Consider the following 21,027-nt stretch of genomic DNA (forward strand, 5'->3'; position numbering starts at 1 on the left):
TCGCGGTGCTTTGCTCCGGGGCTTCGACATCCCCGGTCTCTGCCCAAGATTCTAGGGCATGCTTAAAATCGTCCTTGGTACTTAGTCCGGTGGTAGCGATACCTAGTTCGATGCAGAACTGCTTTAGTTCACGATGGCTGTATTCCTCTAGCTTTTCCATTTGGAACTTCTCAGTTGATCCGCTCTCTTTAGTCGACATTGTTGTTCGTTGTGGGGTGAGCTACTCTCTGTACGTTATGCGGTGATTCGGATCGCGCCGCTGGCCACCAATGTTAGACGGACCGGGAGGGTCGGCCGAGATTACGGGGAGAGGTCTCCAGGGAGAGCCGTCTCCAACGACTGTACAGATAAGTAACTTCCCCCCCACAGACGGACACCACACAAGATTGAAGGTTAACGAGACTTTATATGCACTTCTTAGGTTACGTTGATATAATACAAGGAGGTCTGGACTCAGGGGTCCCCTCGGTTCTGATCTCTGGTTGAGGAAAAGGGTAGCGGGACAGTCTTAGTTACCAATGAGTTCAATAGCTCTCAATCCTCGAGCTCGGCGTGGTTGCTGATCGGGCCGTGGAGGAGCCAAACAGGTCCCGAGATGGATGAAGGGTGGTCGACGGGCCGTGGAGAAGCCAAGCAGGTCCCGAGATGGATGAAGGATGGTCGACGGGCCGTGGAGAAGCCAAGCAGGTCCCGATGCAGATGACAGTTACAACGGTCCGCGGCCTCGCCAGCAGATCCGGACGACGGTGAAGGATGAAGGTTACGACGGCTGTGGCAGCGCCACCAGGCAGGATGATGGTGCACAGGACAGAGCTACGGCAGCGCCAGTAGTCCGTCCAGGATGAGTTCTTCTTTCGTCTCTCGACTCCAAGATACAACTGCCTTCCTGTTCTGGAGCTGCCCCAGTTATAGGGCTGGCGTGCTTTGATGTCCGGACCCTCGCACTTGGAGGTCGGGAGGTCCGGGATGAGGGAGTCCAGACACCCAGCAGGGGGGTGGAGCCAGCGCCCGGGGAGGCGATGGGCGAGCGGCACTGGCCGGGGGAGAACCATCGACACCTCTTTCTCCCATTGACTGGCCAAGTAGCTCGCTCACCTCCTGGGTGGAGGGTGGTGCCGGAATGTCTGAGGCCGGGCTAGGCCCAGGGTTGAGGTCGATCGGGGGCCAGGCGGCCTCGTGGCGAAGTGTCCAAGATGGCGGCCCGGGCTGGGCGCGTGGGTCGGCCGTGGATCGGACCCACGAGGTTATCATGCTCGGGGGCAGGTGTCCCTGAGGGGACGTAGGACGTGCAATGGTGGGGTGTGGTGCTTGTATGACTGGCTCGGGCTTGGTCGAGCCGGGGGAGAGCGGCCCGTCACGTGGCCTGTCCAACACCCCCCACTCCATCCATCCATCCCCGCATTCCATCCATCCATCCATTCACCCGACTCCATCCATCCCTCCCCGCCCCACACTCCATTCCTCCCCCGCCCCACACTCCATCCCTCCCCCGGTCCACACTCCATCCCTCGCCCGGCCCACACTCCATCCCTCGCCCGGCCCAGACTCCATCCCTCGCCCGGCCCACACTCCATCCCTCCCCTGGCCCACACTCTCGCCCACACTCCAACCCTCGCCCACACTCCAACCCTCGCCCACACTCCAACCCTCGCCCTCTTGCCCTGCCTCTATCTCTCACCCTGCCCCTATCTTTCGCCCTCCCTCTATCTATCTATCGCCCTCACTATCCATCGCATCACCACATCATCACTCAGGGGCACCACAACATCACTATGCGCTACGAGAGCATCACTGAACGCCCCAGCATCACTCGTAGCCACCACAACATCATTCAGAGCCACCACAGCATCAATCTGTGCAACCATTCAACAACAACTGATTCAAATACGTTCTCTCAATGTTTCAAACTTTATTACAAATGTCACAAAAATTTTTTAATATTTCACTTCTGTTCTTGTATTATCATCACAATAAAATACACTAAACATAATCTTCCAAAAAGTTATTTGCAAAAGTGTAAGCTATTATAAATTACAATAACTTTTATTTAAGTATTAAATATTGAAAAAAATACAACCCATTGTTATTTTTAATATAAATACATTTAAGTCATGTAAATACAACACATATTGCATTAAAAATGCTATAGGTGTCACGTTTGCCAAAGTTAACACTATTGGCATTGTAAATGACAAAGTTATTAATTTCGCTATTTTCAAAACAAAAACATAAATAAAAAATGTGTCATTTACAATACTAATACCTCTAACTTTACTAATGCGAGCCCTATTGCATTGCAAATGCTTGTTTAACTTTGTTGCTGATTTCCGGTTGGTACTGCTTCTGCATGATCTTTTTGCCTTATTACTTTGAGACTTTATTGAGTTTCACAAACCTCTCTTTATGGGAAGTCCTGCCCCTCTCTTTATGGGAAGTCCTGCTGTTAGTGATTAATTTAATTTGAGCTTTACGCTCTATCTCACTTTTACCTCTCAAACTGGAACTCTCCATGGGCTCATACTGACATCTTTTTGCCCCATTCTTAAAATTGAGATTATTTCCTTTATGGAATGCGCTTGATGAGTCATTATAATTTTGATCATATCATATTTTATTGTTCAGTTAACTGACTGAGAATTGAACTAATAGCAAACGAGATTTACAAAACTTTGAGTGAAAATAAAACTCTTAAAACTAACTCAAATTCTGATCATTGATTGAATTTAGAAATAGACATTGTTATTATTTTTTTTTTTGTGATGATTCGCTCCTCATTCTCAAATACGATGGACAAGGTTGGTTGCATATTTTGATCGAGGATAAGAGAGAACTGAGAAAGGAAAGACAAACCAGACCGGGGATTAGCCCTTTGAAAGGGGGAGAGACGATAAACCATATTATTTAACAGATTCCGCTTCAGCACCATATATAATCCCTTCAGTGGAGAAGTTAATTGGTGTGGGTCCCCTTTTTGATTCCTACAGCTCTCTTTACCACTAGGAAATCAATTGTTATGCGTTGGGAATGCGCTGGGGAGCAGATCTAAGAACATGTGAGAGGACCCTGCAACTCTAACCTTTCAAAAGGGAAGACCATGAACGATGTCAACCACTAAAATCAGTTGAGGACGAATTTTGTTATTTTTTTTATCATGGTTTGAGTATTAGAAAGGAAAGTAGCCTGGATTTAACTTTAGAAGGTAGAATACATGACGTGTTAGGATATGATGTCTGATTATCTAAATTGATTTAATTCCGTCTAACCATTTGTGCTATGAAATTTTCAATAAAATACTTTTTTTCCATGAAGCTGGAAGTGGGCAAAAAAACTCAGTTCAACATGTATGCTCTTTTTAATATCCAGTTTTATTTAGTGATAACATAAGAAATTAATGTCAGATGCATACATGTCCTGTCCAATGTTAAATTTGCAGTCTCTAAATCAGCTGCTGAACTACTTCAGTGGTGAAAATGATGCCGGAACAAGCAGCATGTTCTTCTGAGACACAAGAAACCTTGTACTCTCTCGCACTGGAATAAGAAAGAAAAAATACTCAGTTAGCCAGTCATGGTTCAATTTACCCACAAAAATATTACTATAATTGACTACTTACATCTTGGTAATTTTTCTGAGATATGCATTATATTTGTTTTAAATCTTTTTATTAGAATTGATTAAATGACATATTGCAATACAACCTGTGCATCACATCAGATCAGAAACAGGAGATTACGTTTAGTACTGACCATCTCACATATCGCTTTCCTCCCCACTTCCCCCATTCAGGATTGTGTAATGTGTTTAACATAACCGGTTCATGTCTTTGTATTGAGGGGGAGGTGCAAATATTACATCGATACACATTCTATTTCCCCATATCTTATCCCATTTTTTAGGGCAACCTCTATTCGTATAGACTGCTCCCTCCACTAGCATACACCAGTCAACATCCCGTTTCAATTCTGCAATTGTTGGTGAGTCTGGAAATCCCCATTTACGGGCAATATTAGGTTTCGCAAGTGAAAAACCATTGGCTGCCCACAGTTGATCCATACGGTTGAATTTAAATATTGAGGAGACAGATCTTAGGGGATAGTGTTAGGGCAATTCCACTCACCTCACTCACACCCTGTTAACCGCCTCCCAGAAAATCAGTATCAGAGTGTATGATAGAACGTGCCCGCCTACCCGCATCTCCTTCTACAGTCTGATGAACTACTACGGCCCATCTTGACCAGTGTCGTGCATGTGATATATGTGCGGTGTAAAACTTTCATTTGGACCAATCGCAGCCGTGATGGTATGACCACCTCATGTGGGGAGGACAGGGCATCACGCCAGTCTTCTTCCTCTAAGTCTTCCACGTCAGTCTGCCCTTTGTGTATATAGGTGCTTCAACGGGTCTGGTGAGTTAATAATTATTTTTCGATACATGAGTGAAATTGCTTTACTCTTCATGGGATCTGCCAATAATCTATCTTCGAGTGGGGTTGCCTCCAGGGATCCCATCTATCTCTTTAATTGCCTCTAATAAGGCATGGGGTATTTGTATCGGAACATTTCTCCTATGGATATTTTATACTGGATTTGCAATTCTGCAAATGTCAATATTTTACCTTTCTTTATCAGGTCACTAACTTGCGATATTAAGATGGTGTCCCATTTATCAAACCCTTTACACTTACTTACATTTCCCAGTATGGCTGCATGCCATAGTGGTGTCATTCGTGTCAATTTACTGCCCCAGCCAAGTTTTGTGGTGGTAGATTTTCATATGGTGACTGTAAGAGCAGTGGGCCCAGTAAGTTACGATCTATGCAATTTTGTGTACAGTGCCTCTCTGTACCCTTCGTGGCCCATCAGCCATCTATCCATCCAACACGCTGGGTCCAGCTGTGATCCATATACCCTTTTGTTTATAATAGACAGGTGGGTGGACCAGTAGTAACTTTGGATGTCCGGTAGGACGATTCCACCATCATACCACCGACAAACCAGTTTAGGCCATTCGATACATGGTGGCAATCCATCCCAGAGCAGATTCATGATTTCACCATCAATTGATTTCAAATATGCATCGGGAAGGCAAAGTGGGGTTTTTGCAATGCATTTGAGTCGAGTGAGAGCCATAAGTTTGTAAAGAGCAGTGCGTCCCAATAGAGACACAGGCAGTGTTCGCCAATGGCAGACTTTGCTTTGCCCAAAAGGTTTGTTCATAGAAGAGAGATGGATAAGCTGTTGCGTAGACACTGAGGTATCCAAACCCATCCTCAATGACTATGGTTTCACAGTTGGCAGGGAGGGCTGGTGCAGGCCCGTGAAGTAAATATACAACTGACTTACACCAGTTTCTGGTGTAGAGAGAGTATTTGCCGTGATTGGAACAGATTTGCAAGATCCTGCTGATTGAGGCACCAGGGGAGGCAACATAGAGTAGGACATTGTCCACATAAAGCGGGATGCTGTCCTCCCACTCGTTTGCCAACTTCAGTCCCCGTATCAATGGGTATCCACGTATCCAACATGCATGGGCTCCAGGACGAGTGTGAATATACGAGGGGATAATGGGCAGCCCTGTCTTGTTCCTTGGTGCAGGGCGAATGTGGTGGACACATGGCCCTTTACCACCACCTGTGCGTGCAGTTCAGCATATAGGAGTTTAATTCAATAAAGATATACCCTTCCCAGTCCCATACAATCGAGGACTGTGAACATATATGACCAATATACCGTATCAAAAGCCATATGTGCGTCCAGAGAGAGTATGGCCGCACACTCTAGTTGTGCTTTTCCTAGCGAGCACTCCATTTAGGCAGCATAGATTCATAGCGGTGTTGCAGCCAAACATGAACCCAGATTGGTCAGGGTGGACCAACTTAGGGATTATAGGGAGCAATCTATTGGCTAACACTTTTGCGAGAATTTTAACTTTGGCATTTAATAATGATATTGGTCCATATGAGGCTTATTCTTCTGCTGGTTTACCAGCCTTATTTATCACAAAGATGGATGCTAGTCTCTGGTCTCTGGGTAGCATGCTGGTGAATTTACTCAGGAGGTACATTTCAAGGAGGTGTGTTGCCACCCTGGATGCTGTTACTTTGAGGAGTTCAATTGGGAGACCGGTAGGTCCCCATGCTTTCCCTGACTGTATACGGAGTATGGCGGCCGTATCTCCTAGGTAGTGATATCTACTTCCAGCCATTGTTGGTCTTCTGGGGTTTGTGTAGGGTTTTGTATATTGGTTATGATCTCCTGTGCTTCTTCTATAGTAGTTGTTACAACCGGTGAGTAAAGTGCGTATAATATTCTGCAAACTCATCTGCTATGTGCTGTAGGTCACGCAGATAGATCCCATTCTGCCTGTGTATTACTCTGATCCAGCAGTCCGCCCTTTCTCTGCTATCTAACCATGCTAATAGTTTACTGGTTCTGTCTCCCTGCTTGTATATTTTAAATAGTTTGCCACAGTGTTTGCCCTTAGCTGTTTTGTTTGCTAGCTCTCTATACTCTTTGCGTTTGAGCTCCAAGATGTGGTTCTCGGTCTCGTCTCAGTTGTCCCCCAATGCTTGTTCTTGTGTCAGGATATCCTGTTCCAATTCGACAAGTTGTCGGTCTATATCTTTCCTGTGGGCAACTGTGAGGGATATGGCCCTACCCTTAATTACAGCTTTATAGGCCTCCCACAGAATCTGCGACAATTGAACTGTCCCCACATTTTCGGTGAAGTTATAGTCTGTGTCTTTAATCAATGTATCTTTGATATGGGGGGCCTGGAGGCACCATGGATTAATGGTGAGTGTCCTATGGGTGAGGGAGCATTTACTGCATATCTTGCCTTAATGGGAGCATGGTTGGAGACGCCCCTTGCAAAATGCTGAACCTCAATGAATTGATGTCCAGTGTCAGCCAGAGTTAATATGTGGTCAATATGGGAGTCACTTTTATGAGCATCCGAGTAGTATGTATACTGATGTGACTGCGTGTGAGCCATCTGCCATTAATCTATCAGGCTCAGCGCTGCAGCAAATTCAGCCAGCATGCATTGTGTTCATGTAGTGCCTCTCAGGGGCTATCTGTCAGTTTGGTCGCAGATCGTCATATTGAGGTCACCATCCAAAACTACTTAACCTTCGGGTAAGGCAAGAATCATCATACTCAGTTCTGGTAAAGAAATCTTATATAAAACAGGAGGTATATACACCGAGAGGACGTTCATCGTCCTACCCTTCCAGTTCCCTGACACCACAGCAAAACACACATAGTTATCGGTGTATGTCTGAGTTACAATAAATGGGAGATTTTTCTCCATTAGTATCCCGACCCCTCTGGACCCAGTTGTAAAACCTGCATGGACTACCAGTTTGTATCCTCATCCATCTAGTGCCTTACAGGTATTCCCAACAAGGTGGGTTTCCTGCAACAGAATTATATCTGCCTCCTGTCGGTTGATAGATTGGAACATCACCCCCTCTTGATCCAATCCCCTAGCCCATTGACATTCTAAGAGAGCAGGGGTAGCATCGCCTCAAGTCTCATATCACAAGTGGGTGTCGGAAGTTGCCATTGCGGTCATATGTGGACCTCACCAGCCCCATTGTCTCCAAGGCACGAAGGGGTCGGAAGTGCCCCATGTATATACACAGTGGATAATGTGTTTGTAGGCAGTGGCATGTGTACACCAGACAGAATAGATGGGCTTCAGTGATGATTGTGTGCTGTGATGATATAATGATCATTGTGACGCACTTGAACAACAATAAACTCCCCTTAACTTGCCAAATCCACCCCCTCCCTGCTTCCCTGCAAGACAGACTTCAAACTACCTGCCCCCCAACATTGGAGCAGATATGAACCAAGAAGCGTAGACCTCCCCCTTTAACCTCAAATTTATGCTTTGCAAGCAGTCCCTGATTATAGCATATTCAGTTTATATACTCAGCCAGTTCACTTCAGGGTGTCGTCTCACCGATTCTTCATCAACAGCCGTTATAGATCCTCATTGGGGGCTCGAATACAGGACAGACCGGCGAGGTGCTGCAAAAGGCACACAACCAGCAACCTTATTTCAACCTGTCAGCATTCGTTTTGTCCCAACCCCCACTATGTTATGTAGGACTAGTTCTGTCAGTCTCCGTTTGCTCTGAGTCTGTGGTATCGCCCCCTTCGTGTCTGACATAGTCCCATTGCAATCCTTCCCTGTCCGTCTTCAACGTCTGTCTGAGTTATTTGGGCCTCCAACCTGTCGCCGGCCGTCCAGCCACTCCCAAACCGCCTCCAGCTCCGTAAAGAACCACGCTTTACCTTCACTTTCACCCTGAGTTTTGCACGGAACAACATCACATATTGCAGCTCTCGGTCCCTTTGGGCCTTCTTTACTTCCAGGAAACTTCTGTGCTGTCTTTGGACCTTTAAGGTGAAGTCTTGGAGAAACATGATAGTGCGATTATCAATTTTAAGTGGAGGAGCACATCGCAGTTTGCAGAATTGTGTCTTTATGCGAAAGTTAAACGCTCAAGCCAATATGGGCCTGGGGGCTGTCCAGGCTTGGATTTGCCTCCCAGTACTCGATGTGCAAGTTCAATCGAAAAATATTTGGAGAGAGTCTTAGGCTGGAGACAGCGTGTGATTAGTTCCTCCATGAATAAGTCCACTGCCTGGCCCTCCGCCCTCTCGGGTACCCCAATGATTCTGACGTTATTCCTCCTGGCCCTTCATTCGTAGTCAGCGAATTGATCTGCAAGTGCTTGACTGGTATTTTGCAAGTCTTGGATCTGTTTCTCTAGGCTTCTGGAGGTGGTGGCTAGGCTCCGAGTGACTTCTTCCACTTCAGTCACACAGTCCTTAATTTTGTGAAAGTCTGCCCTCATGAGGCCAACCTCAATGAAAACAGATGCGCAATTCTAATGAAGTGTGTACCGCTGTGAGAGCCGTAAGAATGTCCTGTAATGTGGGGGCCGTTTACCCTGAGGGGATGTCATGGGTACCAGGTGGTGTATCCACCCACTACTCAAGTCTCTCCTGACTCTTAAGCCATGATGTCTTGTCTAATTTGGGTTGATGTGTGCCACGGCTCCCCTTGTTACTGGACATGGTGGATTTTCTAAGGAATGTGGGTAGTGGCATGCAAGGGCAGGGAGCAGGTGTCACGGGGCCTCACCACCACCTGCCCGGTTTCGTTCACCTGTCAGTCTGTTGGCTTACCCCACTAGGGACACCACTCCCCACCGCCGGGACCATACCAGTCTTTCACCATTCCTCCACAGAGAAGGGCACCAAGCGGGATCTACCATCAAGTGCCGTGCAGCCGCATGCGGCGAGGCACAATGGAGTGGATGAAGTTGCCAGTATTGGGTATCTTTTCTAGCCTATGCCGCCTCTTTTCCAGCCCCCGCTCTGTGACATCTACGCACTCGATTTGGCTGGGCCCACTCTAAGCGTTCCAATGAAGAAGACTGCACTCAGTTCTCCTGTGCACTTGCTGCACCTCTTGTCATGGGTCGGGCAACTGCGCTCACCCAAATATATTCACACTGGTCGCCTCTTACTTTCTTTGTGGTATACGGTCCGCTGCAGTGAGCCCTCGCGATCCGCTCTACTACGGAGTTCCTCTCGTCCAGGTTCTAGCCGAGGTACCGCTCCTCACTTTCAGTTTCTGCTGCCAATCACGGCTTCAGGCAGGACATGAGTTGCAGCAGGGTACAGGCGATCGTCAGGTCTTATTCATTCGCCGGACTGCAGACTTCGACCCTTGACAGGGGAAGAACTTTCGAGAACCGGATTTGGGTGTAAGATAGGAAGTTTCATCATATGAGGCCATTTTGGATTTCTAGTCCATGTTAATTTTCAATTTGTGTAGTACCAACCATAGATGCATGAACCTGTTTGTAGCTCAGTCTATCACAGGTTGTGGCATTATTCCAAGCAAACGGTTTTTCGTCAAACCGGCATCAACCACGCACCGGCAGATTCAAGGAGGCTGCTATTGCCCCTAAAGAGTACACTCCATTATCAGGAGCCATCAACACGGCCCCATCTGTGCCTTCGCCATTACTGCGTCTCTCTAAGACTGTTATTTAAACCTGCGTTTACCCGCACGCGCCTCATTAACATACACACCAGAGTGCTCATTTTCGTAATTAATTAACACATATCCAGTGTTCATCTAAAAGGGACCTGGAAAGATCCTTTTAAACAACGATTGTCTTTTAAATATTTGATTACTTTGCCGCAGCGCTTAACTTCAGAACAAGACTCTGTTTTAAAGCTTCTTTGTTTTAGTGACAATAATTTCAAGAACCGGATTTTGCTCTACTGCCTTGGATATCATAAATTGTTGTGTTTTGATGGTAATTTCCTGACGAAGACACCTCCAGTGTCGAAACGGGCGTCGAAGAAACCATTGTTTATTTTTATGAAATTGTTAATTTTGTAATGAATTTTAAATGTATTAATGAAAGTTATTTACTACTGTTTTTAAATACAAATATTATTTTCTGAAACAATTAAAATGTATGATTTTTATTAATTTTCCTTTGAACTCTTTTTTTGCATTGCTTTTGTCACATATTGCCATGCTGGTTTTCGATTTTGACAGTGAACTGAAGCCTGCTAACCAAGCCCAGTGCCAGTGCTCTCGTCCTAAAATGGATATATGTGAATTGGGAGCCCCAATTGCCAAATACTTCAACCCCCACAAAAGCAGGCTGCCAATGGAATCTGCAGGAGCAGTGCAAATGGCTCAAACTCAACTTTACCCTCATCATATGTGGCAAAGTCAGTGCACTATTTTAATACATACAAGGCACTCTTAAGGAATGCCTCCTAACACCAGGAGGAAGAGTGCATTATATTAAAGGTGTGGACATGTAAGTGTACGCTTATATGTCCCTGTAGTAGCCTTTACCACTAAAGGACACTAAGTGATAGATGGTCCAAATGATAACATGATCTGTCACCTGCGCAAACCTGTGGTTAGCAGCTCTATTATGGTCTTGCCTGAATATGTTGTGTTTGGTATTAAACAACGTGCCTCCTCACCCCGGACACAAATCTTGTGATGAGGACAATGTGATATGCAGCAGGTGACTACCTTATAAGTTGCCTACCTGGTTGCCCCAGCATTTTCTGTGCTCTGGTTGCAGGGCCGTGCTTGCAGCCGCCAACACAGGAATCTGACCTCCCGCCAGAAGGTATGAACTCTCTCAGGAGTCAGAAACAAAGGCCTTGACGGGAAGGAGGCCACACCTCCCTCTCTGACAGGTTGGCTAGTGAAGTGGCACATCAAGGTGGTGCTCTTCAAAGGCTGCACTACCTGTGATATGCCCCTCAGGAGGCGAACACCTCCAGAAGCTAACCACACCTCTAGGGTGGGTTACCTGGTCTGTACAGGTAATGAAGACTTCTGCCATTTTTAAAAGTGGTAGAATGGAGGGTTTTGGGTGAGAAAGGTGACCTATACCCCAGGATGTGGTCACCTCAAAGGGGTGATTAGCTGCTGGGCAAGTAGCCCAGTGACCACTTGCACCCACACCCCTAACGCCACATAATCTAGGATTAATTGGCTACCCCTGACACCAGAACCTCAGTTCTGAACCAACTTGCATCAAAGAGGAGACAGAGTCTGCAACAACAGGATTTGCACAAACCAAAAGGGGGATTCGCTGTACCTGTGGCAATACTCTTGGAACTTCAAGACCGAGAACCATGCCTAGGCCACACCTGGAACTCTCAGAGGGATCCCTGTGAGAGCCAGAAGCAACCTTAGACTTCACTGGACTAGTGGCACTAGCCCCCTACAATCGCAGGTAAGAACAGCGTACCGGAACTGAAGAATGGCTGTCCATCGTGCTCTCCAAGATATCAGCCAGAAGTTGATGGCCTAGTGCATTGTGGGAACCGTAGTCCACAAAGTTTCAGGCAGCTACAGTGTTCCCCAGAACCTCCGGACGTCGAAATACCCTACTGCTGTGCTTACCGCTGCCAAGGCATGTTGATCACCAGTCCTGCAACCATCCCCTTTACTCAACACTGCATCCCAAGGGAACTCCATAAAACCTTAACCCCTTCGCTGCTAGGCCTTTTCCCCCTGTGCATAAGCCTTTTTTGGACTATTTGGGGTAGTTCGCGGTTAGGCCCCTGTTACTTTTTGACCACATAAGGTATCCAAGCCAAATTTGCTTCCTTTTTTTGCAACATCATGGGGGTTCTAAAGGTACCCAGGGTTTGTGGATTCCCCTGGAGGGGACCCAGAAATTAGCCAAAATACAGCTAAATTGTGTTTGTTTTTTGGAGAAATGGGAAAAGAACTACAGATGAAAGCATCTGTTTTTTTCCCTGCAAATGGTATCAACAATGGGGTTATGGTGCTGAAATCACCATCTTCCCAGCTTTCAGGGACAAGCAGACTTTTGTCAGGAAATTTTACACAGTTGTGGCACTTTTCTGGGACATAGCCTATTTTTGCTATTTTTTGTGCTTTCAACCTCCTTCCAGTTAATGGTAGAAATGGGTATGAAAGCAATAATGGATCCTGGAAGGCTACACATTTTAGAAAAGTAGACTAAATTCTGAATTCAGCAAGGGGTCATTTGTGTAGATCCTTCAAAATTTCTAAACTAACAGTTGAATATAGGAAAAATATAAAATTAGTTGAAAAAAACAGCCTTTTGTATCAACGTTTTCACCTCTGACTTCTTGTAATTATGACAGCTGTTTAAAAGCAATATACTGTTACATCCGCTGGACCTTTCTGGTTGTGGGGATACATAGGACTTGTAGGTTCACCAAGAACCCGACGAACCCAGAGCCAATAACTGAGCAGCGTCTTGCAATGTTTTTTTTTTATTATGTACTGGGTATATAACAATTAATTTGGGGAAATATATACATGGAAAAAACGGTATGAAAGACGCCAATGTATTTCTGAAATTGGAACAAAATATAGAATTTATCAACAGTAGATATTTGCACATTTCCGAAACTATGAGTACCCATACTAGCATGAGAATTATAGGTCATTTTACAAAATGACTTCTTTTTTACACATTGTCTTTCATTTGGAAGGCAGAAATGCATCGAAAGTCAATAAGTAATAACAGTTGCTCTACAATTCTGTGTTACCATAAGTCTCCCGATAAAAATGGTACCTCACTTGTGTGGGTAGGCCTAGTGCCTGCTACAGGAAATGGTTCAAAAAGCAACATAGACACATTTTATTTTCACAGTGGAAACTGACCCTTTTTTGCAAAGTGCCTAGCTGTAGATTTTGAACCCAAGCTCTGCCGGCACCTAGGAAAACCTAGCAAGCCTATACATTTTTTTAAACTAAACACCCAGGGGAATCCAGGATGGGGTAACTTGACTGGCTCTCACCAGGTTCTGTTACTCAGAATCCCTTACAAACCTCAAAATTTATTTTAAAAAAACACATTTACCTCACATTTCTGTGGTGGAAAGTCTGGAATCTATGTGGTTTCACAAAATTCCACACACCCCACATTCCCCAAAGTCTTCCGAGAAAAATAGTCCCTCACTTGTGTGGGTGGGTCAAGTACCCGCGACAGGCAAGGGCCCAAACCTATTGAGGCAACATCAAAATTACCTATCACAAAACAACCTGGTTTTGCAAGGGGGGTCCCATGAGTTTTTGGCCCTGGGCTCGGCGGCCATCTAGGGAAACCTACCAAACTCACACTTTTCTGAAAACTAGACACCCGGAGAAGTCCAGCAAGATATGGCTTGTGTGGCTCCCCCAACATTTTCCTACACAGAATCCCCTGCAAATCACAAATTTAGCTGAAAAAATCACTTTCTCAAATTTCTGTGTGTGAGCGTTCTGGAATCTGCGTGGATCCACAAATTTCCTTCTACACAGAATTTCCCCAGGTCTCCCGATAAAAATGGTACCTCACTTGTGTGAGTGGGTCAAGTACCTGCGACAGGCAAGAGCCCAAACGTATTGAGGAGACATCAAAATGACCTATCACAAAAGAACCTGGTTGTGCAAGGGGGGGGCCGCCTGGGTTTTGGGCCCCGGGTTCGGCGGCCATCTAGGGAAACCTACCAACACATTTCTGAAAACTAGACACCCGGGAGAGTCCTGCAAGTATGGCTTGTGTGGGTCCCCAACACTTCCCTACCCAGAATCCCCTGCAAACCTCAAATTTTTTCCTCACATTTCTGTGTGGGAAAGTTGTAGGTTCACGGGGCTAACACACATTTCCTACCACCTAGCGTTCCCCCAGGTCTCCCGATAAAAGTGATACCTCACTTGTGTGGGTAGGCATAGTAGCTGCAACAGGAAATGGCCCAAATCATACTGTGGAGACTTCAAAATTACCAATAACAAAACTACCTGGTTTTGAAGGGGGGGGCCACATGGTGTTTTGGCCCCGGGCTCGCCGCCAACTAGGGAAACCTACCAAACCCACCTATTTCTGAAAACTAGGCACCCTCGGGAGTCCAATGAGGTATGGCTTGCGTGGATCTTTGACCAGTGTATGTATGGAAGAAATTATCTTAGTCTCCAGTTGAAGTACTACTGAACTTTGCTTGCTAAATACATTGTAGTTATTCGTGCTACTACCCTGTGGTTTGGATTCTAATACTGACAATTACTTTCAATATTCATGAAGGGTCATTCATATGTATTCATAAAAGTCCTGAAGTTGGTCTAGTGGATGCAAACAGTTGTTGACCGAAACATTGACATTTACATCGATTTCATAGATCATTGTATCAAAGACAAAGTTGTCTGCAGAATTTAGTTACATTGCCTTGGAACTATCAGAAAAGGGTGTTTACAATTGTAACAAAGAAGGACAGATATGATTGTATACTTCTAGTTGCTTTGTATGATTATGCACCCTTTTTAATTTATGAAATTCAATTAATATAAAATTCAATCTTTTGAATATATACACCTGTGTGATAAATCTTTCTTTGATAAATTATTTACATGTGAAGAGTTCTGGAAATTTGATTTACAAACTCCTTTGTTAGAGTTTGTTTACATTGAATGCAATAATTATACAAATATTTAATTTAACAAACCCCACGTAGGCCCATTTACCCGCCAATATTTTTTTGCCCAAGACGTCAAGGATTCATTGGATTTCCCATTTACTATCAAGATTCTCAGTAAAGGGCAGAGATAGACTTCTGATCCTTAATGAGGATGCGGCAGAGTTCTATCAGCATATGAAGCAGACATTGATAGAAGGATTTGGACTCACAACAAAGGAGTATAGAATGAAGTTTAGGGACACCCATAAAGGTCAAAACCAGACATGTGTGGACTTTATGGACTCTTCAGTCAAAGCACTAGAAGGCTGGATAAAAGACACGAAGTTGGCACTTATGATGGGCTGTATAGTTTAATCATGAAAGAGCACATTTTAACAAACTGTATCATTGACAAGTTACACCAGCATCTGATAGATTCAGACCTTTCTAGCCCTCAAGAGTTGGGTAAGAAGGCTAATGAGTTGGTCTGGACAAGAGTATCCAAGAAAACCCAGGGGGCCTCAGTAAAGGGGGGTTAGGCCACAAAAAGGAAAGGAGGGAGGTGCTAAGCCCACCAAAGAGGCTCCCCCAGGACATCATACCCCTAAAAAGGAGGAGAGTAAAATTCACCCCATCTCTGGCAAGCAGAGTAAGGGGGACCTAGGGCTAAAAATAGAAACACTTGGATCATAGTCTGTACTTTGGCTGCCAACAGGCAGGGTAATATAGAGGATGTCCCTTGTCCCAAAAGGGTGGTTAGCACTGGGCTGTCCATTGTAACCATTGTGGAGGACACCTCATGTGGGAGGTCCTCTTAGCTTTTAACTGGGAGAAGGGTTCAGATAGTAAGATGGTGATCCCCAAGGGTGGCAGCAAGGACTTCCACTCCATTCAGGTGAATGAGATCCCTAACACTGCCTTGATGGACACAGGTGCCAGTCATACATAGTGGTTGGCAAGTTAGTGTCCTCAGATCAGTGTATGCCAGGGGAAACAAGAAGAGTAAGAGTCGTCCTAGGGCGGTCGCAAACAGACCTGTAGCCTTAGTGCCCCTACAAAGACGTGCTACCCTTAGCTGGCATAGGGTGATAGTCATTGCTGCCCTTCCACCTAGATTGTATCCTAGACAATGACTTCACAGAGGGTGATCTGATTCCAAAAGGGGTGGTTGCCAAGGGCGCCGCCTAACCCAAAGTTCCTGGGAGTCTTGTCAAGTTAGGAGAGGTAGGCCCCAACAGAAATGGAAAGGAAGTACGAAAATGAAATGGAAGCCACTCTTAACTAGAGAATCAACTAGCCAAGGGCATTCAACCCCAGTAAGGGTGTACCTCAAATTTGGCACTGGTAAGGCCTTACCTGACCTCCAAAAAGTCCTGAAAAGTCAGGTAACTGTTCATAATCAGTGAAACCCCTGAATTGACAGAAGGAGAAGTGGAAGAAAGGTGTCTGCCACAGGAGGTGGTAGTCCCCTACTCTGAACAGCAAAGGAACTCCAAGAACCCACAGTTGCCCCAAAGGTAGTTCACCCACCTGTCAGTGGAAAGCTCAGAGTCTGGTTCTGGAATCTGACAGCGGTCAGTAGCCTCTGCTGGGCGCTAGCCTTCATGGCAGCTCTTTATTCCGAATGGGAGGCAGTACCCAAGGCCAAATATAAGTTAGGCCCCCTGGCCCTGCTGGTCGTGGAGGGGCTGCTCAAGTGTTGGGTGACCTCTGTAGGTAAGCTAGGTGTTGCCCTGGCTAATATAGGGTTAGAAGAGGTGGGCACCACATTACACAAAGTAAAAGCAGACACAGCTGTAGTTAAAGTCCAGTTTAGATTGAGTCCCGTTACTGTTGAGATGGATGGACTGCCCAGTGAGAGTGACCCTGAGAAAAGAATGTAAGGCAGAGTAGGCTCTGCAATAGTTCAGCCAGTTTATCTTACACTCTTCCTCACTGTCAAGACAGGAAGACGTCCAGGATAGAGCTGAATCTCCTGGACATGTTAGCGTGGGTAGGGAGGCCGAAGTGGGCGGTTGTTTGAGGAAGCCAACCTTTTTGCAGATGCACCACACTTTTTACCCCAATTTGGACTACTAGATGCTGGTTTTTGACTCTGGCAGTGCACTGAAGCATGCCAATCAGGCCCAAGTGCTCTCTCCCGAACACTGATATGTGTGAATTAGTAACCCCAAATTGGCAAAGACTTTAACCTCTTTATAAGTCCCTAGTATATGGTATCACTGGTACCTAGGGCATGGGTGTCAAAGGGGGTTAACAGGGCCTGAAGACGTGTTTGTTCCACCATGAGTGCCTCAATCAAACTTCTGACAGCAGGCCTGCCATTGCAGACTGTTGGAGCAGTGCAAACTGCTCAAACTCGATTTTGCCCTCACCATGTGTGGCAAAGTCAATGCACTATTTTTAACATATGCCAGTCACCCTCAATGAAGGACTCCTAAGCCCAGGAGGCATGTTGCAATATATATTATAGGAGTGGGCATGTAAGTGCACACTTATATGTTCCTATAGTGGCCTTTAATATTACAGGACACTACAAGTGATAGACGGTCCATAGGATAACATGGGCTGGCTCCGGGTAATCCAGAGGTTGACAGCTTCATTATGGTACCACCTATATATGTAATCTTTGGTGTCAATCAATGTAGCCCTCACCCCTGACACACAAATTGTGTCAAGGACGATTTGGCATGCACCCAGGTGGCTACTGGAGAGGTTGCCCACCTGGTGGCCCGAGCCTTTCTGGAGCTCTGGCTGCCAGCCAGCGATTGCTGCTGCCAATACAAGAATCTGACCCCCTGCCAGGAGATGTGAACTCTCCTAGGATTCAGAAACAACGACCTGGACAGAAAAGAGATCACACCTTCACACCTTCCTCTCTGACAGGATGGCTAGTGAAGTGGTACATAAAGGCGGTGAGCTCAAAGGCTGCACACCCTATTATATGTGACCAGGCTGCCTCCAAAATGTGGTAACAGCCCTCCACCTGCCCCCAGACACATTTGCACCCAGGTAGGAGCAAAAATAGTTATTCAGGAGGTGTACACCCCCATAAGGCTAGCCACACCTCTAGCGTGGTCTGTACCGCTAAGGAAGACCTCTGCAATTGGTAGAAAATAGAGTTCTAGGTAGAAAAGGTGACCTACACCCTTGAATATGGTCACCTCAGGGGCAGATTAGCCACTGGGGCTAGTATCCCATTGGCCACTTGCACCCACACCCCTAATACCCCTAAATCTAGGATTTAAGGGCTACCCCTGACCCCAGGATCTCAGGTCTGAAACAACTTGCATGAAAGAGGAGACCCAACAGGATTTGCACAAACCAAAAGAGGGATACTCTGCACCTGTAGTAACACTCCTGGAACTGTACAACCAAGACTTGTCCTAGGCCAAACCTCTGTTTCCCCAGACAGAGGGACCCCTGAGAGAGCCAGAAGCAACCTCAGTCTCCCCTGGACTAGTGGCACTAGTCCCCTGCAACCGCAGGTAAAAACAACGTACTGGACCCGAAAAATCACTAGCCATTGGGCCCTCCGAGGGATTGCCCAGAAGTAAATGGCCCAGTGCATTGTGAGAAAAGTAGTCCTGGCCTTCATTAAGTTTCAGGCGGCTAACCTGTTCTTAGGGGGTCTCCGGATGTCGAAAAAACTTTCTGCGTACCAATTATGTGTCGTCCATGTTGGTAATCTGAAATGCTCAACACATGTTCCTCTAGTAAAGCTTGACAGCTCTTTGCACTCTACCAGGACTGAGTTTAGGATTTATTACTGTGAATCCAAGGACAATCTTCTGGGTATTGTGAGAGTATTTCATGGTAAAGCCTAACCAGCATCACCACATAATACTCCACCTTACTACATTAGCCTATATAGAGAGAGAGATTCATACCCACTAAGGTTTTACTGCATTTTTATGGACAGTTAACATTCTACACAGGGTAAGAGTGTATTGTATTTGTTTTGATCCTATGTAGGAATATTTTAGTGCTCAGCACGAGGGATCAGAAAGTTGCTGTTATCTTCTGTTGGTCTGCCGCATCTAGATGTGTGATAGAGGAAGATGTGTGAGAGAGAGGCACACAAAGTATAATTGTAATTAGCTAGAGGTTACAGTTTTACTCTGCAGGTCTTGTGCTATGTTTCATAGTTTCTCTTGTTTTAAACAGGAGAAAGAGGCAGAGATCTACTTGGAAGGTCTGTGTTATGTACGCCAGTTGGAGGGGGATGCAAAGGAACTAAAAGATATAGGCAGCCACATAGGACCACCGTAGCCAGGTGGCAGTGGAGTGCTGTTTATACGTACTCCAAAAACTTTAGTTCACTTGCAGTATTGACTATGTAAAGGTGAGATTTCCAGACAGAGACATGTTGTCACTCTGGAAATATTTCTTGTGTGTACTTTTTTGATAAAAAAAACGTCCTTTATCCAGGACAGAGTGTTTTCAGAGGCTCTTAACTAAAAGTACATATTTATGTGCTGAGGTTTAAGGCGACGAGTGGCTGAAGAGGGGAGGCTACAGGACAGTTTCATGGTAGGATCTATGCCATTATTTTACCAGAAGGTAGACATTGGGTACATTCCTACACTCAGTCATATACACACATTCATGCATGCTTATAGAACATTTGAGATACATTTATTATTTTAATAATTACAGCTACTTTTCAATTCCTGCTTTGAGCCGGCTTGTTGTAAATAAAACAGCGATAGTATTAAGCATTCACTGAAGACATGTTATCATGTCTTTATTCTAGTTTTCCCGCCCGTACTTGAAATACGGCCAGACTCCATTTTGCTTTCTTGCATCCATCTTGTATGCTACACATTGCCATGTGCTCGCCACGAGGCAAGTCCTACCTCACTGACTGTCACCCCTGAAGTTTGCCCAGCAACAGGCTATAAATACTTCTTTGCGTTTCTAGCGCATGCCCAGTAGGAGTCACATCTGTTTCTGATTAGCGAAGATTGGAAGGTGCATTCGGCGGGTCTCAAGAACCGTTAACTCCACCCATGTATCGATCATGTTCAAGAAATGTCCATATATGGTTGTAAATCATGCTTTGAGCTGTAACCGCCCACTTATGAGCCCCTTCTTTGTGTATAAAAGGGAACCGCATGTCCGAGTTCTTTGTGCTACCTTGTACAATACTGTAGAGTGTTGTGTAGGCTGTAGTACCACCTTTAAAGGTTTATTATACTATGTTTTTGTATTCCCAGTTTCCGTGCCAATTTCTTGTGTAAGTCTGAGGACTCTGTGTACAGAAGGGCGAACCCTTTCGCATTCGCAGGCCTTGCTGAGGCCTGTACTCATCAATTGGCGCCCGTCACGTGGGGCTCATCGACGACTCGGATGCTCGAAGGACTGGTCATGACGAAGGATTGGAACCTTGCCGGGGACGTGATCACTGCCAGCGGCACCTTTAGTCCTGGCATCCCGAGGTATTCTTCCTTCCCTTCCGATCTGACCATCTGGGTGGCGGCGGTCATCGACTGAGACCTCTTCTGTCGGTTTGCCGCATAGTGGCCGTTTGGGCGAATTTGGAACTTGGCAGTTGGAATCTGGACGCTCTTAATTGGTAAGAATCATTGTACGGCACTTGCTGCGAGCCTTTGGTAGTCTTGATTGGCAAGGCAGTTTTAGGATACGCTTGCCCCGACTAATTTGTTTGTTTGTTTGAGGTGACTAGTCATACTGTTTGTTTGGTGATATTCATATATGTGTTGCAACTCATATAGGCAGGCAATGTGGAGATATTTCTCCGGATCTTTGGATTTGAGCGGCGCAACGTTTTAAGTGCCATTTTAATTATAATATTGCATAGTTTGCACTATTTTTAGACATGCCTGTTTTCAGCGCACTCCGTAAGTTGGGCTGCTGTTTTGGAAATGATCGGTTGATACTTGAAGAATTACAGCCGGCTCCCCCGGAAGGGACGCCGAATAGGGACATGTACGTGAAATTTGGTCTTTCCCCCATAATGTACAGCACGTTGTGGCGGAAATATACCAAAAAAGATCC

General features: G+C 45.7%; 1 protein-coding gene across 1 annotated transcript in view; it reads right to left on the bottom strand.

The window, feature by feature from the left end:
• Positions 1-3,346: 3,346 nt before the first annotated feature.
• Positions 3,347-21,027, bottom strand: part of LOC147727603 (protein NipSnap homolog 3A-like) — a 260,865-nt gene continuing 243,184 nt past the window's right edge. Inside the window, exon 6 of the mRNA XM_086961634.1 lies at positions 3,347-3,530. Coding sequence (XP_086817760.1) covers positions 3,454-3,530 — 77 coding nt within the window. The 3' untranslated portion in view covers positions 3,347-3,453. The remainder of the gene's footprint in view (positions 3,531-21,027) is intronic.

The sequence above is a fragment of the Lissotriton vulgaris genome, chromosome 3_1 (assembly GCF_964263255.1).
Source record: "Lissotriton vulgaris chromosome 3_1, aLisVul1.2, whole genome shotgun sequence".
Classification (NCBI taxonomy): domain Eukaryota; kingdom Metazoa; phylum Chordata; class Amphibia; order Caudata; family Salamandridae; genus Lissotriton; species Lissotriton vulgaris.